The sequence below is a fragment of the Poecilia reticulata genome, linkage group LG11 (genome assembly GCF_000633615.1).
Source record: "Poecilia reticulata strain Guanapo linkage group LG11, Guppy_female_1.0+MT, whole genome shotgun sequence".
Classification (NCBI taxonomy): domain Eukaryota; kingdom Metazoa; phylum Chordata; class Actinopteri; order Cyprinodontiformes; family Poeciliidae; genus Poecilia; species Poecilia reticulata.
The window spans coordinates 26,250,553-26,277,576 of record NC_024341.1 but is presented as its reverse complement, the minus strand read 5'-3'; the positions used below and the strand labels follow the sequence as shown (position 1 = coordinate 26,277,576).

The 27,024-nt window shown below is 39.8% G+C and overlaps 2 protein-coding genes across 6 annotated transcripts in view; both read left to right on the top strand.

Annotated features, from left to right (window-relative positions):
• cica (capicua transcriptional repressor a) overlaps positions 1-11,795 on the top strand; it is a 42,303-nt gene extending 30,508 nt beyond the window's left edge. For 2 of the 4 annotated variants that reach the window (XM_008422839.2, XM_017307567.1), the window contains exons 11-22: positions 518-600; positions 1,617-2,001; positions 2,101-2,243; positions 3,230-3,372; positions 3,838-4,057; positions 4,700-4,988; positions 6,302-6,477; positions 7,542-7,720; positions 9,193-9,344; positions 9,473-9,607; positions 10,928-11,056; positions 11,210-11,795. In XM_008422839.2, the coding sequence (XP_008421061.1) occupies positions 518-600; positions 1,617-2,001; positions 2,101-2,243; positions 3,230-3,372; positions 3,838-4,057; positions 4,700-4,988; positions 6,302-6,477; positions 7,542-7,720; positions 9,193-9,344; positions 9,473-9,607; positions 10,928-11,056; positions 11,210-11,460 (2,285 nt within the window). In that variant the 3' untranslated portion in view covers positions 11,461-11,795. The remainder of the gene's footprint in view (positions 1-517; positions 601-1,616; positions 2,002-2,100; positions 2,244-3,229; positions 3,373-3,837; positions 4,058-4,699; positions 4,989-6,301; positions 6,478-7,541; positions 7,721-9,192; positions 9,345-9,472; positions 9,608-10,927; positions 11,057-11,209) is intronic. The other 2 variants (XM_008422841.2, XM_008422840.2) reach the window with 2 other exon arrangements.
• Positions 11,796-15,886: 4,091 nt separating this feature from the next.
• Positions 15,887-26,975, top strand: LOC103472964 (glycogen synthase kinase-3 beta-like). 2 transcript variants are annotated; one of them, XM_008422842.2, is made up of 11 exons: positions 15,888-16,248; positions 19,329-19,414; positions 20,155-20,256; positions 20,348-20,431; positions 20,744-20,854; positions 20,928-21,058; positions 21,124-21,328; positions 21,610-21,705; positions 21,882-22,068; positions 22,149-22,226; positions 23,238-26,975. In XM_008422842.2, the coding sequence occupies exons 1-11, from the start codon at positions 16,074-16,076 to the stop codon at positions 23,297-23,299; spliced, it is 1,317 nt and encodes a 438-aa protein (XP_008421064.1). In that variant the 5' UTR covers positions 15,888-16,073; the 3' UTR covers positions 23,300-26,975. The 2 variants fall into 2 exon arrangements, with proteins under 2 accessions (XP_008421065.1, XP_008421064.1); XM_008422843.2 differs by lacking the exon at positions 22,149-22,226 and having other exon boundaries at positions 15,887-16,248.
• The last annotated feature ends 49 nt before the right edge of the window (positions 26,976-27,024 follow it).

Sequence of the window (27,024 nt, the reverse complement as noted above, 5' to 3'; positions counted from 1 at the left end):
CTGACAAAACATGAAAATCGGGGTAAAATTTTATTTCTTTTGCAAAAATAGTCATGTTATAAGAATACAGTCGCAGTAATATGAGAATAAAGTCGAAATAATACGAGAATAAAGTTTTAATATTACCACAATAATGGTGTAATATTAGAAAAATTTAAGACATACTTCTGGTAAAATTGTGTCTTTATTCTTCTGATATTATGATTTATTCTCCTATTTAAACAAAAAATACAACTAACAGGAGTGACAATTGAAATAAAAGCCACTTTTTGAAAACATTTTGTCATTTTTAGAAAATAAAGGGATAAAAATAACGCATTAAAATCGGATCTGGTACAAAACAAATGGAGATTTTATTTTTATGCTACACATCCAACAATTCACTTTCTTTCTGCATTTTGATCTATATTTCTTTACGTGTGTTGGTAAAGATGACACATTTATGTTTAATCATGTCATAACATGTAAAAGTCTGCTTTGCCGTAACGTTAACAGCGTCTCACATTTCCGCCCTCAGAGGATTCGTGCCCTGAAGGCTCCATTGACCTCAAGTGCAAGGAGAGAGTGACAGACAGCGACGAGGACGAACCGGACGGACAGGTTGGTGGAGGATTACTCATCCTCTTGCTGGATATTTAGGTCTATATAGACATAAAATATAAATGAAGAGCATTAGATCAAATTTAAACCTGCAGCAAAAGTGAAAATGTAACAGAATGAGGCATGTGGAAAAGTAAAGGCAGGAATGTTGCCACTGCATGAGCCAGAATCAGCTTCATTGTGAGCAAAAACAAATAATTTATCTTTGGTTTCATGCAACATTAGACATAAATGTATAAACAGTTGAAATTACTAACACAGAAGAACAAAAAGAAAGACACATTATAACTTTAATTTAATGAAAACAAATCCTTCGGAACCATCAGGAAAGCAAGGCAAGCATAAAAACGCTCTAAAAATGTACAAATATTAATGTTTCTAATTTAACAGATAAAATGACATTACAAAATGTGGAAATGTCATCTGAGATTTGGTGTATAATGTTGCTGTTGTTGAATATCAAAGACAGATTTTTTTATTTTTGTAGATGGATCCTAAACCCTAAAACTGAACATGAAACACATGCAGCTCATCAGAAACCATTTTTACGGTGCATCTGTTCATACAGCGTAATAAACATTACAGATTTTATGAAATTCCCTTTTTCTGCTTTTTATCCCTTGTATTTCTTTCTATTATTTCCTCTTACTCTTTTTCTATTATTTCTACTGACCCAGGGCATTCTGGGTAAGTTCAACCTAAACAAACGTGCTAATCTAGCACTAGCGGCAGAAATGGCTTATGTTTTGTTTTTTGTTTGTTTTTTTTATCAACGACAATCAACCAAAACCTGATCCCACGACATTTTTGTTTACATTTCCCAAAGAAGGAAGTTGCGCTTTGTGTCTTCTTCAGAGATTTTGAGTTGTTTCCTTCAGTCATTCTTGGTGCAGCGCCCCCACAGGCGAGTAGGGGAACAGCAGCAGCTGAAATGTTGCAGCTTTGGTCCCTATTTGAGTCAAATGTACTGGACTATAAGCTGAAAATCTTCCTCTCTTCTTCTGTTTTTCCTCCAGCAGGACGTCCAGCCGGAGAGTCGCTCCTCTCCCGCCGTGTCCGACTCCTCCGCTAAGGGCGAGGCTGGAGGTCCTGGCGACGGCGAGGACAGGAACAGGAAGCGGGGCGCGGAGCCAGCGGAGCCAGCGGAGCCAGCGGAGCAGGAAGAGGGCGGTACCTGGAAGAAGGAAGTGTCCGGAGGCGGGTCAGGCATCTCGGTCGGTCCGCTCCAGCACGGCCTGCCCCAGGTTCTGGGCGGGGTCCGGACGCTTCGCCCGGTCGCCAGCGCTCCCATCGCTATCGCCAGCAAACCGGTGGACGGCGGCGCCGCCCTCAGCTCGCTCCCGCAGGAGAAGAAGACCAACGTTCTGATTGGAGGAGCCGGTGCTCAGCTCACAGCGGGAGGTGGGTATCTATCTTCATCATCATCCTCCTCACTGATTTACACCCCTCGGACACTAAAGAGTGAGGTCACTCATCTCTTCTCTGTTTCCCTTTCCTCAGTCCAAACTCAGGCATCAGTGTTACCAAGCAAGATGTTGGTTCCCATGGCAACAGTGAGGACGGGGTCCACGCCTCCTCAGCCCTCCATCTCCCTGGTGGCTCCGCCTCTTCCTGTGCAGAACGGCCCCGCGACGGCAAACAAGGTGAGCGTGATTTCATCGTATATATGAGATCAGAAACAAACAAAATGGCCGCATGATTCAACTGAAAAACAGCCAAATCTGTCTGCGGGAAAAAATAAGAATAAAATTATAAATAGATGCTTTCATATTTAGGTTGCTTCCTGCAGCTTCTTCACTTTTGCCAACAACTTGTTTTAATCCTGCTGTTTTTTTTATATTGCAGAAATGCTGTGGGTTACTTTTTATGGCAGGCCTTTTTATCATAAAATCAGTTTTGTCTGACTATCTGAAAATTTGTTTTGACTAGAAACAACTACATTTTGGCTACTGTGAATGGTTATGTAACAGCTTTGCATTTACAATTCAAGATATATTTTAATTACCTCCTGACACATCAAATTGCCTTTGAAGTTTTATCAAATTAACCTTCTGACTAGTTAAAAGGTAAATTTTATTACCGATAATTATTCTGTTTAGTCAAAATGTCCCAGACTTTTAAATCAAAATGTAATCGAAGATATCTTGAAATGTTATTATTATTATTATTATTATTATTATTATTATTATTATTATTATTATTATTATTATTTCTAGTCAGAATGTGATTGGATTGCACATGTCTTAAATTACCATTCAGGACTCATTTTCAGATAACTAGAATGTAATTACGAAACCAATTTTATGTTAAAACGGCCTGCCATAATCTCTAAATTACTTCTACAGATTATTTGCTTTCAATGTTTCCGCAATTTTATTTGCATTAGTCAAATCTATATATCTTTTATCTAAATGTACATTTAAGATGTTTAATTGGAATTATGACTAATTAGAACAAAAAGTGACATATTTCAAATTTACTTGATGACTAATCATAATTTATTTGTTGATATCTGAGAGATACTTCCTGCCATACACTTTCTTTGAGACGCAACATTTATGCCAATGTGACACATTAATATTTGTTGTATATTTTCTTCACGTTTTTCTTTCTTTGTTTCTCCTTTCAGATCATCCAGCTCACTTCCGTGCCCGTGGTGCAGACCAACGTCCATCCGAGCCCTGGGAGCCCCTTTCCCGTATCCATGGCGACGGTGATGGCTCCCGGAGCCGCCCCGCCTCAGCCCGTTCTCCTGACCTCCCAGCCCACCAGGTCACCAAAAGCAACATTCATTAAAATGTAGCTTAACATGAACGCCTGCATGTGGTGATTTTGTTCTTACATCTACGTTAACTGAAGTCACTATGTAGTGGTAAAATATACAGATTTACTTAAACTTTTATAATTTAGAACGATTAAACTGGTCTCGATCCAGGGTAATTCACATTCAACACATTAAAAACAATTTGGTTTAGGATCAATTCAAATCAAACCTGCACATCCCAGTGGTAGGTATTATATTAGGATACAGTTGATTTAAAAAATGCCAGTTAGCTGCTGCTAGTACTAGCTGTACTAGTTATTTTACTGAACACCAGGGAGAAGCAGCCAAACTCCAAACTAAAACCTTCAGAGTCCCAGAACAGTTGATTAAGACAAACTTAAAATCTTGCTCCTCTAAAGGAAAACATAGAAGAATCAAACAATATTGATCCTAACGCGGCTTGTCTTCCTCAGGATCACCTACGTCCAGTCCAGCCCAGGCGTTACCACGGCGACGCCCCAGCAGGCCGCCCAGCCTCCGGGTCCGGCGTATCTCTCGTCACACCTGGCCACTCTGGGGTTCGCCGCCATCGCCCCGGCCGGACAGACCCTGGTTCAGCCTGTGCTGGCCCAGGCTCCGCCCCTCGGCGCTCAGTCGCAGACGCCTCCGGGTCAGACCGCCGCTGGCCGTCAGGTACAGAAAACCTAGCTGTGCTAACCTGTAGCACACCTAGCTTACACTAAATTATTTTGTAAATTGTAAAGCGTTAATTTACTTTGCTGTTTTTTAACTTTAAATTGGAAAAAGTTTGACATTTGTGTTGAAGTTTTGGTTATCGACTGTTGAGAATTATTCAGGTAGTTAGTTGTTTATATTCATGCTCTTGTTTCGAAGTGGCTGAAGTTTCCCCTCCTCCACTTCTCTCTCTCTTTTTATCTCAATTACATTATTTAGAATAAAAATATATAATTTGAATTGAAGTTGGCGCTTTTAGCATCAACTTCTGCTGTACACCATGTTGGTGTAGTGGTTTAGCATTAGTTAAATACCGTTTTGGTGTAGTAGCACTTTAGCGTTTAATATTAGTACTTTAGCATTAGCGCAAATTACTTTGTAGTTAGCGGAGTCCGTTACTGAAAATTAATTTTTATTTGCTTGTAAAGCAAAGCACGGCTCAGTTCTACATGGATATTAGCTAAAGGTACGAAGAGCCTCTGTGACTCCTGACTGATTCTAACACAGAGGCAATTTTTGTGTGCTATCCACTCATAAACCCAACCATGACCTCCAGCGTGTATTTCAGAAACCTTAAACCTGCTTTGTTTGACCTTTCAGGTACTAACCGCCATCTACCCTGCACAAACCGTTGCCCTGGCGACCGGTGTGGTCCCGTTGGCAGCTGCTGTGCCGCCTGCCGTAGCTTCTCCAGCTCAGGACGCGATAAACCCGGCTTCCCCGTCGACTAAAGCGGTGCAGGGTTCAGCGACGGCGGCGACCTTTCAGCCGGGGACCGGAATGAAGGTGGAGGTGAAACAGGAGACCCAGCTGGACTCTGAGACTGAAGGGTCATCGAGCTGCAACCCAAGCTGCTTGATGGGCAGCTATGAAAACGGAGGCGCAGCAGGTAAACAAGTCCAGCGTATGATCTGCAAACTTTACAATCAAAAACAGAACAGTGCAAGGATCTGGGTTTTACTTGTAGTAACTAGTTACATTTACTCAGTTACATGTACTTGAGTAACTTTAAGAAAAAAATGCTTTTAGGAGTATTTTTACTACAACTCTTACTTGAGTAAAAGTTCTGGATTTTCTAGCCTCTGAATGAGAAACAAACATGTTTATCCAAAACTTCACCAGACACAGATACACACCTGCAGATTTTGTTATAGTTTCATATGTTTTATATTGAAACAAACTGGATTAGAAAAATTATTTCATCTGATTTTGTTATTTTTTGTTACTGATATGAATTATTGTCATTTTAGTCAATAAAATACGAAAAAATTAATAAACATCAACAAACATTGTTTCAAATGGTTCAGAAACTGGGGGCTGCACAGCGGTGGAGTTGGTAGAGCTGTTGCCTTGCAGCAAGAAGGTTCTGGGTTCGATTCCCGACCCCGGTCTTTCTGCATGGAGTCTCCATGTTCTCCCTGTGCATGGTGGGTTTTCTCCAGGTACTCCGGTTTCCTCCCACAGTCCAAAAACATGACTGTCAGGTTAATTGGCCTCTCCAAATCGCCCCTAGGTGTGAATGTGTGTGTGCATGGTTGTGTGTCCTGTGTTGCCCTGAGACAGACTAGCGACCTGTCCAGGTGACCCCGCCTCTCGCCCGGAACGTTAGCTGGAGAGGAACCAGCAACCCTCCTGACCCCACTGAGGGACAAGGGTGTCAAGAAAATGGATGGATGGTTCAGAAACTGCAAAAAGGAAATCAAAATATTCTGTAAAATGAATAATAACGTAATATCACAGCATCACTCAGAGCACAAGTTATAGAATTAGACTGAATAGGTTCCAAGACCTCAAATGTGCAAAAACGCACAATATATTCCTGAAAAACAGTAAAATATGAAAAAGGTTTGTGTGTTTGCTTTCAAATTAGCGTTCAGGTTGTTGTTTGAAACACATAAAAGTAATAATTAATTAGTTAGTTGAATATTGGGATTCTAATTCCAGTTTTTTCAGAAAAACACAACCTCTAGGAGCAATATTTTGTGGCTTTGGGTCTCCACCATTTGTCCTTTCTGCTTGTTTGCTTTAAGAAATCTGATACAATGCAGATATGGTACAGAAACTCTGATGTGGAAAGCAGATTTTGGCTCAACGGCTGCAAGGTTGTTGGAAAACCTCAGCATTTACAAACCAAAACAGCATAAAAGTTGGATCTTTTTTCCTGTGTCAGCGATTAATTTGATTTGTTTTTTGTTTTTCTAGTGAAAAAAGAAGAAGACATCAGCCTGAGCATCAAGGAAGAAAACATGCGTGATGAAACTGAGAGGGAGCGACAAAGTGAGGCAGATGAAGAGCGAGATGGAGAGATGAAGGAGAGCAAGAAGGAAGCCAAAGAAACGGACAGAGACGACCGCAACGCGACAAATAACAGCAAAGAGGTGAAAACAGATTCAGCAAATTCTGTCGTATCAAACATTATGGACCTGTTTATGTTTTCAAACCTGGATATTTTATTTCCTGTATGCTAGATCAGGATTCATGATAGTTGTTTCAGTTAAATGAAATTAAATGTCCTCCACAGTTAAACTGAATTTATTCCTTTATGTTAAAAGATATGAATAATGTTGCGACTTTTCATTGGAATAAAAAAGCAAATTAATAAAATGCAACTCAGTTTCAGGAAAAAACACTAACAGATGGAGCAAAGATGTAAAATAATTGTAAGATTCATGAGAAAATGTAGTGAAAACGCTTCAAATCCAAATATGGTCACGTGACCTCATTAACATGTTTTATATCTATTATAGAAAAATATATACAAACTTATGCTCTTTACTATATTGGTCAATATAGGTAATTAATACCTACATCAATTCATAAAGGTATGAATTAATATAGCATTAATATAGAAAATATTAATTAATATAGGTAAAACTAATCTATAATTATTAGATATTATTGTTATTACTACTTATTATTACACAATTTAACATTATTAATTACATTATTTTTTTTATATTTTTATTAAAGCTAATAGTTTCATCAATAATGTTAATAACAATTATTATTTATTTATTAAATAAATCAATAATTAATATAGCAATTTAACAGTATCACTGTTATTTATTAATTAAGGTATTATTATTGTTAACGTTATTATTTTATGAATATATTTAATATTTATAAAATAATACATATTTTTTGGAACAATATTATTATTATTATTACTAGTAGTAGTAATATTAGTAGTATTAAGGTGTTGTTGCCTAATTATTTGATCATATAAAATTTTTATTTTTTTTGGGATTGTTCAGGAATTTCATCAAACATAATTATTTTCCAACATGATGACCGTCTCTCTTAATTAAGTTACTGAAAGGTTTGATTTTCAAACCGTTTTAAAGTAAAATCGTGTCTCTTCCAACATAATGTTGATTTAATTTTAAGAGTTTTATCAGGAAATCCAGATATCTGAGTTACTGAACCTCGTTTTCCTCACCAGGCTGGACCTCGTTCCCCTCCTCCTCCTCCTCCTCCTCCTCCTCCACCCTCAGGTCTGGACCCGCCTCCACCTCCACCAGCAGAAAAAGAGACCTCCTCTTCCTCCTCCTCTTCCTCCTCCTCCAAGAGAACTAAGTTTCGCCCCCCTCCACTCAAAAAGACCCCCGACTCTCACGACAAGTGAGTATCTTTTTAAACAAGCTCTAAAAACAGAAAATAACCACATTAAAGCAGGATTTCAGACATATTTCCTGCTGATTTTGGATGATAAAAAACTGAAAATCTGCCTGGTTCTTTTTAAAATCTGCTCATAAAAACACATTGTGAGGACGAGGGAGGACACCCATCTGTTAGCACTCATTTTGGAGCAGTGCTGCATCCTTTTAGAGCCAACTTCCAGCTTCATCAGGCTGTAGTGGGAGCTCTGTTTACTGCGTGTGTGTGTGTGGGCAGAGTGCTGCACCCTGGATGTGCTTTATTTAGGCCGCTGGGAAGAGGAGCGGAAGCCGCAGAGAGAGAGAGAGAAAGAGAGGAAGAATAGCAGAAGTAGCCCTGAATCATTGAGAAAACACTCTGAGGAGATTCCCGTTACATTTTAACCAGATCAGATCCTTGAGTTGGACTGAGGGTGTTCAAAGTGGGGGATGAGGGCTATTTGTGGCCCCCGAGGGGATTTTTGTGACCATCCAACCACAATTCAAGAATATATTAAATAAACCAGGGCAAATCACGACTTTTAACAGCGACTTTTTATGCTTTCTTGAACAGTTTAGGATAGGTTTGTGTATACAAAACATGTTCATTACATTTTTTTTTGCACAAAATAATCCTTAGATAATGAGATTTTTTTAGCCTGCTCAGTTTAGAATGAGCTGTTTTAGGGCTTCTTGTCACTTTAAATCCAAATAAGCTGCTGCTAACCCCGCCTCCAACTCAACATTTACACTCGCATGTGAAAATGGCTGCAAACAGATGCACAGTTATACAACCGTACATCCTTGAAAAGCATTAGTAGAGCCTCATGCAAAACAAAACAAAAGACTTTTCTTTTCCAGTAGATGTCGTACAGCACATAGAGCAGTAAAACCAGCTGACCAAATGTGCTGGAGCTCAGCCTGGGTTGCTAGGTAACGGGGCTGGGCGTGGCTGGCGTTGCTAGGTAACGGCACAGTGCCCGTAGAATGTGACTTAACAATTGGGAGGTTTTTGAAACGGTTTTTAACAGCAGCTGAGACCACAAAGATATTAGATGGAACACAAAGTAATCTTGTCCAAGTTTTATGGTTTCCTTTTGTTGCCATGGTAACTAGGACCACATCAACTCGTTGACTTGGGCTCTAAAGTTCACCTCGGTGAACCCAAATCTGCGTTTAGTTGCTTTTTCTGTTTTCTTCAATCGAGTTCAGAATGATAAGCAAACTGAACGCCTTTTATTTAACAAGGAAAACGTGAAAACCACTTGAAATTTTCCATCTATAGTCTCAGTCCTACAAAAAATAAAAATCTGATTACTTTATTTGCCCAATTTAAATAGTTAATGCTTAGTTTATGGTTGGGGAGGTAAAAACAACTGAAATCTCAGTATTTTTTATTGATTTTAGTTGTTAAAAATGATATTTTTTGTCAGCTGATGAAGCGGTTTTCATCTTCAGGGTTTTGTCGGAGACGTCGTTCGAGGAGCGCTTTGCTGAGCTTCCAGAGTTTAACCCAGAGGAAGTTCTTCCCTCGCCCACGCTGCAGAGCCTGGCCACCTCTCCAAGAGCCATCCTGGGAAGCTACCGCAAGAAGAGACGCAACTCCACCGGTGAGACGGACCACCTGCACCACCTTTATTTTCTTCTTCTCTTTTATTTGGATCCCATTATTAAGTTTCCTGAAACTTCTAGTTTTTTTTTTTCTTCTTAAATTTATAAATTTGCCGGATCTCTCCAGATCTCGACGGGGCGGCAGAAGACCCCAGCTCCCCCCGAAGGAAGACCCGCCGTCTCTCCAGCTGCAGCTCGGAGCCCAGCACCCCAAAAAGCGCTGCCAAGTGTGAGGGAGACATCTTTACGTTCGACAGACCAGGTACGAGAGAGTCGCCTCCGGGTGACGCACTGCAAAACGCAAAGTCTTACCAAGTATTTTTGGTCTTGTTTCTAGTGCGATTATCTTACTACTTTGAAATAAAACAAAACTAACTGAAGTAACTTTTAAGCAAGATATAGCAGTTTGTTTCTTAATTTCTTAATATTAATGTAAAAGTACTAGTTACACTGGCAGAATATTTCACTAAAAACAACACATGTTTCCAATATGGAATAATCTATAATCTATATCTAATCTAACTAGAACTTTTTCATCGATATTAAGGGCTTATTTAAAACGAGCTCCTACATATTGCTGAAAAGTTACTTCCAAGTTATTTTGTGTTATTCCACTAACATATTTGGAATATGGAAACTAGACAGAAATTATTGGTAAGATTTTGTATTTTTTGCAGTGGAACATTCAAAGACACATAAAGACAGTTACAAAGTCAGCCTTCTACTGCATGTATTTAAAGTGACAATGGTTTTAATACATGTCTATTACTTGTTTCATAATTGGTGACTGCGTTATGTTTTTATACCATACCATACCATACCAACTTTATTTATAAAGCACTTTAAAACAACCACAGCTGATACAAAGTGCTGTACATTAAAACACAGCATAATAAAAAAAAATAAAAACTCTTACAGTTTAAAAACAAAAACATACACTCTAAAACTAGATCCCGCAGGAGTTAAAAGCCAAGTAAAATAAATGGGTTTTAAGACGAACTTTAAAAGTGGACAGTGAAGGGGCCTCTCTGACCTGCAAAGGCAAGTCATTCCATAACTTAGGACCTATGACAGAGAAAGCCCTGTCCCCTCTGAGCTTCCTCCTGGATCTTGGTACCTCCAAGAGCAGCTGATCTGCTGACCTGAGRGACCGATAVGGTACGTAGGGGTGAAGAAGCTCAGAGAGGTAAGCCGGGGCAAGATTATGCAGTGATTTAAAAACAAACAAAAGAATTTTAAAATGAATCCTAAAATATACAGGCAGCCAGTGAAGTGAGGCCAGGACAGGGGTCAGGGGTCACATGCTCCCTCTTCCGAGTTCCTGTCAAAAGTCTAGCAGCTGCATTCTGAACCAGCTGCAGACGTGAGAGCAGCGACTGACTGACTCCCAGATAAAGTGCGTTACAGTAATCCAGTCGAGTCGAGATAAAAGCGTGGATCACTTTATGCTGTAAACCACTTTGAACTGCCTTGTTTCTTAAAAATGTTATACAAATAAGCTTGGTACTTGGTAAGATTTTATTGCATCTTTTCGCAGTGAGATGATGCATGAGCCGTTTTGTGAGGTTGTTTTTTGTTCCAGCAGGTCCGGAAGGCGACGTCCCACTAGGAGACCCGGACAGGGTTCCGTACTCGTCTCTGCGGAGGACACTGGACCAACGTCGCGCGCTGGTCATGCAGCTTTTTCAGGAACACGGTTTCTTTCCTTCAGGTAGAACCAGTCTCTGTCCTAAGGAAAGCAATTATAGTGAAGTTTAGTTTTATTTTGAACTGCTGTGTTGCTGAAATGTCCTATGCAAATAAACTTGATTGATTAATTGATCGATTGAACATTGTCCACCTCTTCTCCGTCTCGTCTCTGCAGCTCAGGCCACGGCTTCCTTCCAGGCGCGCTACCCGGAAACATTCCCCACCAAGTTGTGTCTGCAGCTGAAGATCCGTGAGGTTCGTCAGAAGATCATGCAGACAGCGACGCCGGGGACGTTCGAGTCGTCCGAAGCCGGGCCCGCCCTACCCGCCCTGCCCCACGGCCAATCAGCGCGGGACGATGGCGGGGCGGAGCATCAGGGAGACAAAGGCCAAAACTTGGAGGAACCGAAAAACGAAGGATCGTAAAAAGCAAACAAAACAGAGGAGATCAGGAATCAGGAAAATAATTTCACTGAAAGATGAAGAGAGAAGGGTGTGTGGCACTGATTTCCACTAGACCTGGGCAAAAATAAGACTCCTCAAGACTAACTTTGATTGTCTAATCTTAACGTGTGGGAACCACAGCAAGTGCTTCTTGAATTTCCTTTCATCCTGAATGTTGCCCAGGTCTGCGCTCAGCACATTGCAGCAGTTTGGGACTCAAACTCTGCGGTACACACTCTCTATCTCTCTGGTACACACACACACACACACACACACACACACACACACACACACACACACACACACACACACACACACACACACACACACAAACCAAATCAGACTGTTACGCTTGGTTGTTGCCGCAACCAAGGACACGACACACAAAGGCACTATGTCACTTACCTTACCGTGCAGATGCAGTTTGCTGTTGCCAGCCAGCCAGCCAGCCATCCCTCAGATGCCATTGACCTGACCTCTGACCTCCTCAGCACCGTGGTCGGGCCGCAAACACAACCCCAACGACCTCCACTGATAACTCACAGCCCCTCGATGCTGCAGGACAGACAGCACACACACACACGAAGATAATCAACCGGGGTCGGAGTAAGCCATCGGCCTGCACCGTTTCACGTGATTGTAGAGAGTCGGAGATGCAGAATCGGGATGTAGTGACCAATCTTTGCACCTTCAGTTGTTGCCATTACGACGGACGGAGCCGGATATCTGAGTCTGTATGAGATTATGTAAAGATTTGGAGGCATAAACTCCAGAAAAGCAGGATCTTAACCAAACTTCTCAGAAACGACGTTGCTTTTCTTCTTGTTATCGTTGCCGTGGAAATAACCAGTTTTACCGTGGCCTGTTTTTTCTCTCTCTCTCTCTCGTGGCTCTTATTGTGTTTCTTCTCCAGCATAAAAACTTTTTAAAAAAAGAAGAGAAAGAAAGAAAGAAAGCGGGAAACTGGACGAAGAAGGGGATAAAATCCGTCTGCGCCCTCCCTTCTCCACCGGGACTCAGAAACAGGGCGGGGCGGGGTTTGTGGTTTTGTAAAGAAAAACAAAAAAATCGTCGAAATCAGGTGTTTGCACAATTTGTGCGGCCTCTTGTTGTCGAGGGGGGGTCGCCACAAGTTCAATCAGGAAAGTATTGTTTTTAAGAGATTGTTTTAGTAAAAATAACCTTGTATGTTTTCCCAACCTATCTTTACCTCCCCCATTCAAAGATTTGTTAGAAAGTGCCCTTAAGCACTGGTCCCGGGTCAAGCGCTATGTAGCTCAGGATGGTTCTGGTTAGGGTTCAGTTCAGGGAAAGCAGATCCTAGACCAGCCCTGGAGGGCAAAACCTGAAGCCCTCCCACCCTTTCTCCTCTTCCCTCTCTTCCTCTCGTCTCGACACTTTATCCTTTCCCATCAAATGGTGCAATAGGACATTTATTTTCTTTGGAAATAGGTTTTTATTTTGGGCGGGGAGAGGCAAGGCTTTGTGCCATAGATATTAAATTGAGGGCAGCACTGCAAAAACACAAACTCTTACCAAGTATTTTTGGTCTAGCGTAAAGTGCAAATATCTTAGTACACTTGAAATAAGACAAAGTATCTTATGAATGACTTTCAGCAAGATATAGGAGCTTGTTTTAACACAAAATATTACAGTATTTTCATTCTAGATTCTAGCACAGATATCTTAGTATGCAATATTTTGCTTTATTCTTCCTGCAAAAGGAAAGTTTATTTGTACACCATATTTCAGAAAAAAGGCAGTGCACCACAAAAACTTAACACAGCAACCAGTTATGAAACAATCATCATCGAATATACATGACAGAAGACTGACTTCGTAACTGTCTTTCTGTGTCTCTGAAGGTTCTACTGAAAAAACACAAAATCCTAAAAATAATTTTTGTCTAGTTTCTATTGTGAATATCTTAGTGCACTTGAAATAAGACAAAAATAACTTAGAAGTAACTTTTCAGCAAGTTATAGGAGCTTGTTTTATTTCATTAATTTCTCAATATTGATGAAAACATTATGGCATATTATTCCACCTATATATGTGAAAAATGTCTTATTGTAAGTGAGCTTATGCTTTTTCATCAATATTAAGAAATCTTTCACTTAAAACAAGCTAATGTATCCTGCTGAAAAGTTACATATAAGTTAGTTTTATCTTATTTCAATTGGACTAGAAACTATTCTTACTTTGTAAGATTTTGTGTTTTTACAGTGAAGTCAGTAATTCCTTAATATTGATTTAAAGAAGTAGTAAATATTTTAACTTATTGGAAAAATGTTTTGTTCCACTTAAAACTAACACTTTTTCAATCCAAATTTAAAAATATTTTATTGCTCCCAAAGGAAAATTAAATATTAATTCAGAACTCTTCAGAGTTATTGTAGATGGTGATGGCTGTGGGCAGGAAGGATCTCCTGTAGCCGTCTGTGTTGCAGTGAATTTGAAGAAGCCTCTGACTGAAACCTTTTCCTGTGTTGGGTTGTTGATAATTTTCTTCATTTTATATAAAAATCTTTCTCCAAAAGTTCATCAATATCAATGAATTATTGACGTAAAACAACTTCTAACTTCTAACAAAAGTCTTTTTTTTTTTAACTTTCTCTTATTTCAAGCGTATTCAAGATATTTGCACTAGAAACTAGACCACAAATACGTTGTAATATTCTGTGTTTTTGCAGTGCAGTCTGAGAGGAACGAGCTGTTGTGATGAACTATGGTTTAAAAAAAAAAAAAACAGCAAAAAACAAAAAAGAAATCACAAATATTGTCATTGTTGAAGAGATAGAGAGCATAACTTACTAAAAGTCAACGACAATTATTTGAATAGCACTTTTTGGCTCTTTGCTTCTTTGGTGAAGAGCGGAGCGGGGGTAGTTCTTATTATGGGTATCTCTTTTATTTCTCTGTATACATATGGATGTGTGACAAAATATATATAAATATATTACAGGTATTTCCATATTTGTGCATCTATGTCTGTGTTTTGGGGGATGTGTATGTTTTTGCACATGCAGGCAGGTCTCCTTTCACCTCTCAGCAACATCAGCATATTTTTCTGTATTCCTACTCGAGAGACGGTATTTTTATAGTCACCGTGACTATTTTCTCAGCCATCTAGACTGTTAATAAACTCAGCTGATTCAGGAGACATATATAAATATATATATATATAACGTATGCAGGAGACTCATTTTAGTACATATATGAATAAACACACACAGGTTAATAGTAAGTAGGCTATCAGTTTACGTCACTATGGGGGTTCTTTAGGGCTGTTAAGTGTCGATCTGCGTGCATGTGCGATCACATGCGCTCTTGCACACACCCGCACAGACATGCATGCACTCACACACATGTATGCGTGTACACTGTATGATTGTGCTTCTAAAATATACCTGTCCTTACTTTGGAGAAGGAATTTGTAGGATGAGCGATGTGAGTGTTATCTCATAAGCAGGCATGTTGACCATGTGCAATATTTCTAAATGACAACAAAAAGAAACTAAATATTAAAGATCTAACACAATGCCTTGTGTTGTTGAGTTTTTATCTGTACTTTGCATCTTTTTCTACATTTAAAATAAAGTAGGCAATCTTCTAGATAAATATTTAAAAGAATCATGTATAGTTTCTTAATGTAAAGGCAACATTTTACATTTTTGTTCTGTCATATTTGTACTAGATTTCCACAAAGAATGGCACTAAAAGTACCAGTAGTGGTTTGTAATTTATTTTCTTTAGTCATTCTTTAACCTTTTCACACACATGTGAAAGAAGAAAACCAAAAAGCAATGGCAAAAGAAAAAACTGGACAGAACTAAGAGAAATAAACAACATTTAAATTCCTTTTGAGTCCGTAGACAAACTTGTAAAAGACAATAATCACATTCAAACTGTATTGTATTTGTTTAGCAAATTATTTTTATACTTTTGTATAATTTGAAGAGTGAAAAATGCTTAATATGCAAACTTCCTAAAGTAGATATTTGTTTAAATTTATAAGCTGACTTTAAAAGAAAATCATGAGACATTTGTGGCTCTAAATGAGTTCTATCTGGCTGTCTTGAGGGCAAAAAGGCTGAAAAAAAATCTCTAAGTATAAATTAAAAAAACATAGATTCATAATATAATTTTAAATTCTTAAATTTCCAAGTTCTTTCCAGAAAATTTCAGAAATTAATCTAAATATTTCTGAGTTTTTTGGTGGAAATGTTCTCATTTTTTTCCATTTGCAGTGGCCCTAAAGTAGGGGTATATGATCTGTAGGTTTACTGCTTAAATTGGGATGTTTTGGGAGTTGTAAATGTGAATTATTTTTGTTTTATATTTAATATTTTGTTTGATAATAAACGCTCAAATTGTTGAGGGTTTAAAACAGCCTCATCAGCTTCGTACTCCATTTCCCAGGTGGCATTGCGGGAGCTCCGTTTCTAGGTGTCTAGCAAAAGCTTTCAGCCCAGACAGCTGGCGGCGGCAACTGGAGCGCTATTTTATAACATTATTCGCTGCCGGTTGTTCATAATTATTAGTCACTAAGCTGAAAACAGTGGGAAAAATAACTCTGACCTCTGCTCAGAGATATGAGCGGCAGCGGGCGGCCCAGGACCAGCTCGTTTGCTGAGCCGCCAGGTGTTCCAGGAGCCCTTGCAGCCTCCGCCGGATCAGCCGCTGCCGTGGGGAGCAGCACAGGAAAGTCCGGGGTCCCGCAGGCCTCCGGCAGCAGCTCGTCGGGATGCTCGAACCTTAAGCTTTCCAGTGAGTTATTTATACCTATTAGTTCTTAGCTTCAACTTTTATCCCTTACATATATTACAGTAACAATTTTAATGTTGAAAAATAACTAGATACAGAGAAAAGTCATTTTCTCTCTGTGTAACGAATAGCTAGCATGCTAACAAGATTGCTAACAAGTTCGTTAGCACGGCAGTTTTTTTTCCAGTTGGAATAGTTACTATGCTAACGAACTTATTAGCATGCTAGCTAGCCTGGCTGTTTTAGCCACTTGTTTTGTTAGTTCCCGGTCCGGATGATATCACCTCCTCCCTCCGCTGTGACTCCAGTTCAGAAGATCATTATAACGCCAGGCTATCAGGTGATCATCTGAATTTAAAATATAAAGCCATGTCTAGCGGGGCTCGGGTTAATTTTACTGGGGTCAGATGGGAGTGAGAACATGAATTAGTCGGTGGTTCTTTGTGGCAAAGCCAGGCTCGGATAACTTGGATGCAGCATCGGCTGGGCTCTTTTGTTGGTGTTCGTGTGAGAGGGGCATCAGCTGTCGGTCTGGCTCGCCTGGGGTTGGGTCAGGGCGGACCGATGCTCACCCACCAAGGTCACCTGTGGGGCGAAGACTCGGCAGCAGGTGGCCGACGCCTGGAGGATGCAAATGATGCACGTCCAGCTTCAATACACTGATGTCTTCTGGGATATCAATGAGTTTGTTTCCTTACTCAGAAACTAATATGAAACATATCAAATCCTAAATGTAGTATCTCATGTCATCGCTGTACATTCAAAGAGTATTTGTGGTAGCAGTCAGTCTTGCAACAAATCTGAAGAAGCCTCTGACTGAAGAAGTCTCATGACTGTCCTGACATCTTAATAATTCAGTATGTGGGCAGCAAAGACTATATTTTACAGTAGCAATTTCTTGGAAAACTTTATTTGTCAAATAATATACCTTTACATAAGAGGCTAAAATTCAGTCTACATTTTATAATTTCTGTATTGTGAGTGAATCAAGTAAGGCGTGGTCACAGTATTCAAAGCTCAAGTAGGTCGCTTGTGTCTACAATCTCTAGATTCGTTGTGTTTTCCTAATAAAATCCACATGGTCCAATTTATCCTTCAGCTAGATTGTGGTAGGATACCCTGATCATGTGTTAGCTCCAGTTCAAAGTAATATAACACAAATATATCGTCATCGCAGGATCTGTGTGCAATATGCATTTTGCCAAGGACTATTGGGAGTGGAGTGATTGTTGCTAATATATTCAGTGTTAGCCGGCTAATACTGGCCACACATGTTCATATCAGACACAGTTAAGATCACCCAAAATGCTAAAAGTCACAGAAAAATGTCGAGAGCTGAAGATAGGCAGATATCACAGGCAGTATTATCATTTATCACAATTATGTCTGGGACAATTTATCATCCAGATGTATTGTGACAGTCCTAAACGCAATATTGAAAGATTGTCTAATGTTGTGCATCTTTTGTTTAAATCAGTAAAATCTTAAACCTTTATTTCTTTGCATTTTAGGTGTTTAGAAGCGGTAAACAATTACTTTTACAGATTTGGATATAAAAAAGCAGTCAAACAACACTAGATGCACAAAAATGTTGTGAACATTGATGATGGGTCGACGTATATTAGGAATGTTTGTCTTTAAGTCACTAAAGGGAAGTTGAAGTTGGTTTTTCCTGTAGTTTGGTAGAAAAAAGGGTTTGAAGCGTTTCCTCTGTTTCCCTTGATGGAAATATGTAGCTTTGAAAATTGCAGCATGGTCATTTCTCCCCAGTAATTTAAGGTTTTTCAAGGCAGCAAAGCCTGGAAGAAAATGGTGATTAAAACCTGCAACAAACCCTTTGGTACGGCTTATGACTGAGAATATTAAAGACTGTAGAAAAAGTTCCAAAACTGAGGAAAAAGTGGAATTTGATATCAAAAACCAGCATTTTACTTCTTATCTACTTCTTTATGTTTGTCCAGAGGATGAACCTTGTAGTTTGGGTAAAGAACTCTGTGACCCGGGTTAACTGATACCGATACCAGCAGTGTTGGGGTTAGATAACCAGCAAGCTTCATGGACTGATGATGGTTTACCATGCAGAAAAAGGCAAAGACTGTCATGATCACAAATTATCCCAGAAATGATGATATTGACACAATTTTCAGCCAAAATTCTAGTAATAATGGCTTATTAATTTAAGTATACTCACCCAAAGATAATAGAAAAAGCACTGATTTCTAAAGAACATTTAACACTGGAGCTGGAAAATATTTTAAATAAATAAAACAACCAAAATAGCATTAACTAAAACTAATTATGAAAATTGCATTTCAAGAAATAGCCATTCAGCTTCGACAGGGAAAACAGGCAAAAGGGGCAGGTAGTGCAAACTAATTACTTCATAACGAGAGTCAAAAATTTGCAGCTTTTCTCAAAATGGCAGTTTCTTTTATAAAGAGTGGCAAATCAAATAGTTTTTAATTCTTATTGCTGGTTTTCAAGCTAATGAGTTGTAGCCCATCCGTTTCTTTCTGTGATGTGAGACACATATCCAGGTCAGCGGTGCTGCTTCATTTTTATTTCAATAAATTAAACAGCATTTAGTTGCAGTTAATATATATTGATATACACGTAAAAACGAACCTAAAGAATGTATTGTAAAACGTAAACATATGAAATATTCTTGAAATAACTCCTCATCCTGCCACACATGGCTGCGTCCCTGAATGAGTCAATAAATTAGCTCCAGCTGGCATTACAAGAAGTAAAATATTTCCTCTATAAATTAGTTAATTAGACGTCGGACTTTTCCTTTGAAGCTGGATTGTGTGACAGAATAATCCTTTTAAATGCTGGCTGGCATCACTGAACGCAGCTCTGCAGAATAAAGACAATCTTGGCCCATTTTTGCGGCTTCCCAGGTTAATTAGTCACACAGCCATGAATATGAACTCTGCCACTCTGTATTAAAATCCATCCAACTTAAATATTCCTCCAGCAAACAGAGAGAAGGCCCAGCAGTTTAATCCATAATGATCTTTAACATCTTTAAGGCTTTATCCCTAGATGTTTGATTAAACCTGTTGTTGCTTGTTGCCTAGGAGACATTGGGAAGGTGACGACGGTCGTAGCGACGCCGGGTCAGGGTCCAGACCGCCCACAGGAAGTGTCCTACACCGACATCAAGGTGGCTGTTTACTCTGCTCTCTCTCGCTCTTTAATCACGGCCAAATGTTCCAGGTCACTGAAATGTCGGACTGCAAATAACGCCAAAGACTTTTAATGATTTATTTAGCTGCAAATGGGAAAACTTCTCCATCCAGATGTATTTCTTGGGTGGTAAATAAACGAATAAGACTTTGATTTGTGACTCGGAGCTTTAAATTAAACTTTTTCAGTTTATTTTTCCTATGAAGTCAAACGTGTAATTTCTGATGGGAGTTTGCAGAAGCTACATTATTATTGTATGGAGAACAAATCATGACAAAAGTGGCAATAAATGTAGAAATAAATAGATGGCTTGATGAATATGTACCAAATATTACATCCAGAGATAAAAAATAAGAAGTTTATTTGATTATGAAGTGTGAAAAATTATCACTATTTATTGTATTGTTTTAATAATTAGTAATTTTTTTTATTTCATAATTTATTTTTTTGTAATTATGTATTTAAGGAAAAACAGGAAAGGAGATTAATCTATATGACTAAATAAAGTTATATAAATACAGAATATGAATAAAATTTAAAGGATATTGGAATAAAATGGATACTATTAGAACTATTCACCTGGAAATGAATTGGAAAATTAAGTCATAGTGATGAAGCTGCTGGTCGGGTTTTCTGTTGCTTTAATAGATTCCAGAATAGACCACAAAACCCCATCAGCCTTTACTGGTCTCACTGGTGTTCTGTAAATCCCGGCAGGTTATTGGGAATGGATCATTTGGCGTCGTGTACCAGGCCCGGCTCATCGACAGCCAGGAGATGGTGGCCATTAAGAAAGTTCTGCAGGATAAGAGGTTCAAGGTGAAGCTTTGGTCTGGACTTTATTTTAATCTGTTGGGTCTTTTACTCTGAAAAACTTCATTTGTTTTTCTCACCTTTTTTTTTTTTTCAGAACCGGGAGTTGCAGATCATGAGGAAGCTGGATCACTGCAACATCGTCCGTCTGCGATATTTCTTCTACTCCAGCGGCGAGAAGGTTCGGCTCCTCCTCTGGTTTGGGGGAAATGTCCCTCCGTCTTTTCAGCTTCCAGTCTTCTGTCTTTTTGTCTTTCTGCTTTAAAAATGGCTTTGTGATCAGTAAACGTGTAGAAACGGCACCTCGCTCTCCAGTGGTTCAGTAGTTTGTTGCTATAAACCGAAGCCATGATGGATTCCTGTAAACATGTTTTCATTCTCGTGTTTTAAGATTCTCTTAATGCTTTTGGAACATTTAGCTTCTAACATAAATGTTTCCTGGCAGCTTGTTTTGCTTTGTTTTTAACTCCTACATCTTTTCTTTCCGTGACAGAAAGACGAGGTTTACCTCAACCTAGTGCTGGATTTTGTCCCTGAGACGGTCTACCGGGTCGCCCGGCACTTCAACAAAACCAAGAGCATCATTCCCATCATTTATGTGAAGGTAAAAAAACGCCGTCGGACATCAGAAGTTTCGTTTTCCTTCCCGATGTGACCGGCTGTCGTTCCCTGCTCAGGTCTACATGTACCAGTTGTTTCGCAGCCTGGCCTACATCCATTCGCAGGGCGTTTGCCATCGAGACATCAAGCCGCAGAACCTCCTGGTCGACCCGGAAACCGCCGTCCTCAAGCTGTGCGACTTCGGCAGGTGAGTGGCGGGCGATGGCGTGTCTCTAAGTGTTTCTGCCATTTTGATGTTTTTTTTGCCCTCAGTGCCAAGCAGCTGATTCGCGGCGAGCCCAACGTGTCGTACATCTGCTCGCGGTATTACCGCGCCCCGGAGCTCATCTTCGGCGCCACCGACTACACGGCGAACATCGACATCTGGTCGGCCGGCTGCGTGCTGGCGGAGCTGCTGCTGGGTCAGCCCATATTCCCCGGGGACAGCGGCGTCGACCAGCTGGTGGAGATCATCAAGGTGAGGCTGACCTCTGACCTTTGATTCACGCCTGTGTGGAGTCACACTGCTGCCAAAAGGAGTGTTTTGGTTTACCGCTTACCGTGATGCGTTCAAGGGCCTGCAGGTAAATGGAAAACAGAGCTACTCTTTCATCAGTCCTTTCTTTCATTATTTCTTCGTGGTTCTTGGCAGGAATGTGACTCCATATAACTTCGTTCTTTCAGGAATTCACGCTGACTTTGATTTTAAGCCTCTAACATAATAAATATTTTAATTATTTTTGTTGGGCTGGTTTTTAGGTGCTGGGAACGCCAACGAGGGAACAGATACGAGAGATGAACCCAAACTACACGGAGTTCAAGTTCCCACAGATCAAAGCTCATCCATGGACCAAGGTGAGAAACTCTAAAAAGCAAGTTTTGAATTTTTGGTTAAAGCATGTTTGTTTTTCATTCAGTAGCTTTAAATTTTTACTTTGAATTTGGAATAAAATGCATCCCTTCAGCTCTTTGGCGCCCTCTTTAGGTGGAGCCACCTGATTGCATAATTTTTTTTCCCCTCTCTTCTTCAGGTGTTTAAACCTCGCACCTCTCCGGAGGCCATCACCCTCTGCTCCCGGCTGCTGGAGTACACGCCGGCGTCGCGCCTCTCCCCGTTGGAGGCCTGCGCCCACGCCTTCTTCGACGAGCTGCGCCAGCCGAACGCGCGGCTGCCCAGCGGACGCGAGCTGCCCTTGCTCTTCAACTTCAGCACCACAGGTCAGAGCCGCGTTTGTCCTCACCGTCCGCCTCAGTTTCTGCATCTTAAGGAGGAGTCTGGTGTTGGCTTTTATGTGCAGAGCTCTCGATCCAGCCTCAGCTGAACTCGATCCTCATCCCTCCTCACGCTCGCTCGCACACGGCTGCTTCTGTCCACGGTGGGAAACCCCTTTTGTCATTTAATCATCATCCCGTCGTATCCTAGGAATACCCACGACTCCTCTGAAATCACACCTGATTTGGATTTTATGTGGTGGGCAAACATGAAGCTAAAATAAAGTGTGAAGAGTGGAGTTCCCAAAAACTTATGCAAATTAAAATCTGAAAAGTGTGGCATGCATTTATCACTTTCCCCTGACGGGTAAAGACAACTTTGTCTTTACCTGCTGATGTTTCTCCCCGTTCTTCAGTCAGTCAGATTGGACGGAGAGCTTTTGTTTTCAAGTCTTTCCACAGATTCTTAGTTGAATTTATGTAGGCCTGAACTTTGACTAGGCCATTCTAATTTAAAAAAGGCCCATATTTATTTACATTGATCAACTTTCACCAACCTCTCTGTCCCTACTAAAGTACTGCAAAAAGTATTTTTAGTTTCTGGTGGAAATAACTAGGTGACAGGAAACAATTTCTGCCTAATATAGGAGTTTGTTTTAGATGAATAATCCCTCAATATTGGTTAAAAATGCACTAGTTTTACTTATAACCAAACATTTTTACCTTAACCTAACATGGCCATGCCACCAGAGGAGTTTCGAGTTGAAAATTATAATTTTTTTTTATCTTAAATGCTTATATTTTTATTAGGTGTTGACCTAATTACAGCCCTGACTGTGTTCTTTCAGCAAACTGCCTTTTCTTGAGTCAGTGTTCGCCAATTAGCAATTAATCTGTTACTAAATTAATTGAGTTATTTCAATTAATCGATTCATCACGATTAATCATTTCAGCCCTAAAGGAGAGTGTGGGGGGGGAGGGGGGGAAGCCCGAATTTGATTGGTAGGGTTGGGTTGCCGAGGTAACGGGTCACCAAAGATTCTAAAAAGTGTGAATGGGGGTGAGTGTGGCCTTTTTGTGTTTATTAGTGAGACGAGATGCATGTTGTTGCTGTTTTTGGACACAAGATGGCAACATTGCAACAACAACAATAGTTTCTCTGTGTGTTTCCTCAGATGGTCCCGGTTCAGATTCATCTCACCACAGTTTGCTTCCTGGACCCGTGAACAGCATGTGAAGGGCGAACCGACGACTACCTGCAGGCCTCTCTTTCTCAGACACACACACACACACACACACACACACACACAAGCTCTCTCTCTCTGCTGCTTTCTGTCCTCTCTATAATCCGTCTCTGTACAGTAAATCTGTTAAGACTGTTAGCTCTTTAGCTGCCGGGATGGAAACGGCAGGAGGTTGTTGTAGACGCGCACACACACACACACACGCGCACACACACACGCACACACACACACCTGGTGTGGTGGAACGAGGAGGTTTGATAGTGGGGGCTGGTCCTCTGAAAAGAACGTTTTTAATCCACGTTTTGTTTTTATTTATTTACCATGTGGTCAAACGTTGATATTATTTTTAAAATCAGATTTTTTTTTTTATTCTTGCGTGTTTTTAGAACCGCGATGTTTGGAAAATCCAACCCAGAGTTTTGGTGTAAATGAAAACCTCCTGACTAGCATCAGTTTGGCAGGCGGCGGCGGCGGCAGCAGCCACAGAGATCCACTTTAGTCTCGTTTCTCACCTCTTACTTTTGATTTTAGTTTTAATTTAGGATGAAGTGAATTTGTTGAGACGTTAGCATTTATAGCAACATGCAGTTGAGATTTCTGTGTGGTTTGCTGAACAACGGAGAAACACCAGACCATTGTTCAATCTGAAACGCTTTGCAAAATGACTTCCAGCGACGCCTTTGGCTGTTTCTGACTAATTTCGTCTTTAAACGCATCGGATTTGTCTTGATTTGGAATGTTCTGTCTGAGCGTGCAAAGACCGAACAGCCTGTGTTTTTTATTTGATTCTTTTTTGTTTGTTTTTGTTTTTGCTGAAAATGGAGTAGGATGTAGAAATGAAATGGTCTGGATATGAACCCTGCTGAATGCCGCTCCGCATCTCGGGTTGTTTAAATGCCAGGAGAAAGACGGGACTGGTCTGCTGGAGACTTTGCTTTAAAATCACAGGTTAACAGAGTTTTACATTAATTCAGCCTTAAATACATGGAAAAAATACGAGGGAGCATTAGGGCCTCGCTAAGAAAATAAAAAATCAAACAAGAATAAATTCAAATTCAAAAATACTTTATTGATCCCAGAGAGAAATTAAATGTCATAATATTACTATTTTATTCTTGTATGACTTGATTCTCACACAAGTTTATGAATTCATTCTCATTTTGACTTTATCTTGTAATTTTATTTATTTTTTCTGAGTATGACCCTAAAACTCTGTCATTAAATAAAAGCTAAAATTGAGCTAACTCCTGCCAGTGTGAAAACCTAAACACTGGATATTGTTATTATTAGTGTTATTATTATTATCAGTTGGCATCTGTTGGCAAGTTTAACAACTTTACAACACTAAAATACTTATATTAACGTTAAAACTTTCAAGCACTTCTGATTGGAAACGACTGGCCATTCTTGCATTGCTCCGGTGTGGAGTGCGCAGCGCAGTTTCTCAGTTCTGTTCCTCTGCTGTGGCAGCTCATTAGTGCCCTCCTGTGGTTGAAAGTGGTAGCTGCTTGTGACTGCCCACCCTGCCGGATGAAGGATTAACTTTGCGGTTTCTGTAGAAACCTGAGACGTTTGACGTCCTCTCGTCCATCCGTTTTCTTTTTGAGCCTCCGAAATGTTTTTAGTTTTTGCGTCCATCATCAGTTCAGGGTTTTCATTTGCATCTCTTGGTTTATTTGCTTTTAAAAGCGAGCTGCAGCCCCTCAAAATCGAGCAGCTTTAAGATTGCGATTTTACTGCGTATCTGACAGAATTAATAAAAGCTTTTAGGGAGAAAAACAAATGTAGAAATCCAGCGAATGTAAATCCTTGTGTTTTGTGTCTGAGATTCTTACTGCGGTCCGAACTGTACGGTACCGGTGTTAGTCAGCAGAGCAGAACACGTGAAAGTTCGTAGCGTAGCGTGTTTGAACCATACGGGCCGCCTGGTGTTTCGCGTCGCTGCCAGCCGGTTTCTAACCGGTAACCTCCGGGTCTGATGAGGTCACTGCCGCCCACATCCTGCTTCCTTCCCTGCCCAGCGTCCGCTCCGCGCCGCCCTTCGTCCCTGCAGGGGGCGCCACCGTTCACGCTCAGAGCTGTCCAGATCACTGCGGCAATGAAAAAGCGTGAAATGAAAACGGATAAAATGAATAAAACCCCTGCAGGGAGGAAATCAGGCGTGTAGCGCCGATTTTTCTCCCCCAGAAGCCATTTATTTCCTTATTGCACATGTAAATATCACTGATTTTATTTCTTTTTATTGCAGACAGAGTTGGTTATATTTGACCTCCCTCATTCTGTCGACGTCTTAGTTTGTAAATAGTTTTTTTTTTCCTCCACGATTCAAAATGTAAATACTGCAAAAAGCATAAAACAACCACTCATCATGTTTGCAGAAGATGTTTTTCTCTCTTTCTGTCGTTTTGTAAAAACTGTGAAGAATCCCGTCTGTTCTCCTTCTGCCAGTCCGATCCGGGTTTGGTCCGGTCCTGTCTGGTTCTGATCCAAAATATCGTCTTCCTCTAACCGAATGAGACTGAATGTAGTCAGTTGGGGTCTAATAGGTCAAACAGATTTATTAAAATAGTTTCCTTTTTAAATTTTTTAAAAACTGCATCCTTTTTAAAAAAATTTATTTTCCAAACATTTTGAGAATTTTCTGCCATTTTTTTCGTCTCCAAAACGATGAAATTTGTATTTTGGGGTTTTTATTTAAATGTTCTGGACATCATGACACAACACAGCGCTGGAAAAAAAATCCAAGTGGAATTATTCTAGATAAAAATTAAGATTATTCTTCTTATTTGTTCTACTTTTTTTTTTTTTACTTCCCTAAATAAGTGATGATGTTTCGGTATCTGAACTGAACCTGTTTTAAGAATCATGAGTCCATTTTAAAGTTTTTAATTTTTCTTTTTCAATAATTGAGATTTGAATACTTTATATAATTATGAATAAAGTTGGGAAGCTAGAATGTAAATGATTTTTTTTTTCTTTTAAGTGTGTAATTAATGTCAGAAATGTTATATTTTTCATAGAGATTTGCCACATTTTTGTTCTTTTATTTAAAATAACCTTAATACTCTGTCATGCCTTTGACACACTGATGACTTTATTTACATGTGAAGTTAATTACATATTTCAAAAAGGACCAAACATTCACAGAAATGTAAACGTATGCAGGTTTGCATCAAGGTGAAAAAGTTATGCTATCATATTACTTAATTACTTGTTTATACAGTTTGATGTAATCTCTTTAAATTCTTTATTTTGTTAGAATTATGCAGTGGGAACTTTCAGTTGGATTTTCAGGCTGAATTTCGAGACGTTTTCACCCAGAATTCTCGTTATTTAGTCTCCAGCCTGTAGGTGGCGCCGTTCAGACATGAAGTGGTTAGTTGGTGATATTTTGGACCAGAACCTTGCGCCGCCGTCTCTGACTGCAATATTAAAATACTGCGCAGTATTTTACAGAAATGTTTCACATTACCTCAAATCTTTTATTAATCCGATGTGTTGCTCGTTGTTTTTTTCTTTTTCCTGTGATAAGCTGTTGATGTTGGTTCTGACCCGGTGGACCGTTCAAAGTGGCGAAGGCTGAAGGAGAGAAAAACACAAAGCTGTCCGTCTCCGTTATCTGTGTGTACGATATCGACTCATTTGCTGTAATAAAGTGGTGAAACTGTGTTCAAAATGTCCGTCTGAATCATTTCAAAAGTTCTAAATTGCAAATTTA

Excerpts from the sequence above, each read along its gene's own strand:
- LOC103472964 (XM_008422842.2), top strand. The coding sequence starts at position 16,074 with ATGAGCGGCAGCGGGCGGCCCAGGACCAGCTCGTTTGCTGAGCCGCCA. Across the intron at positions 21,706-21,881 it reads AAGCTCATCCATGGACCAAG|GTGTTTAAACCTCGCACCTC; the intron begins GTGAGAAACTCT and ends TCTCTTCTTCAG. Across the intron at positions 22,069-22,148 it reads CTTCAACTTCAGCACCACAG|AGCTCTCGATCCAGCCTCAG; the intron begins GTCAGAGCCGCG and ends TTTTATGTGCAG.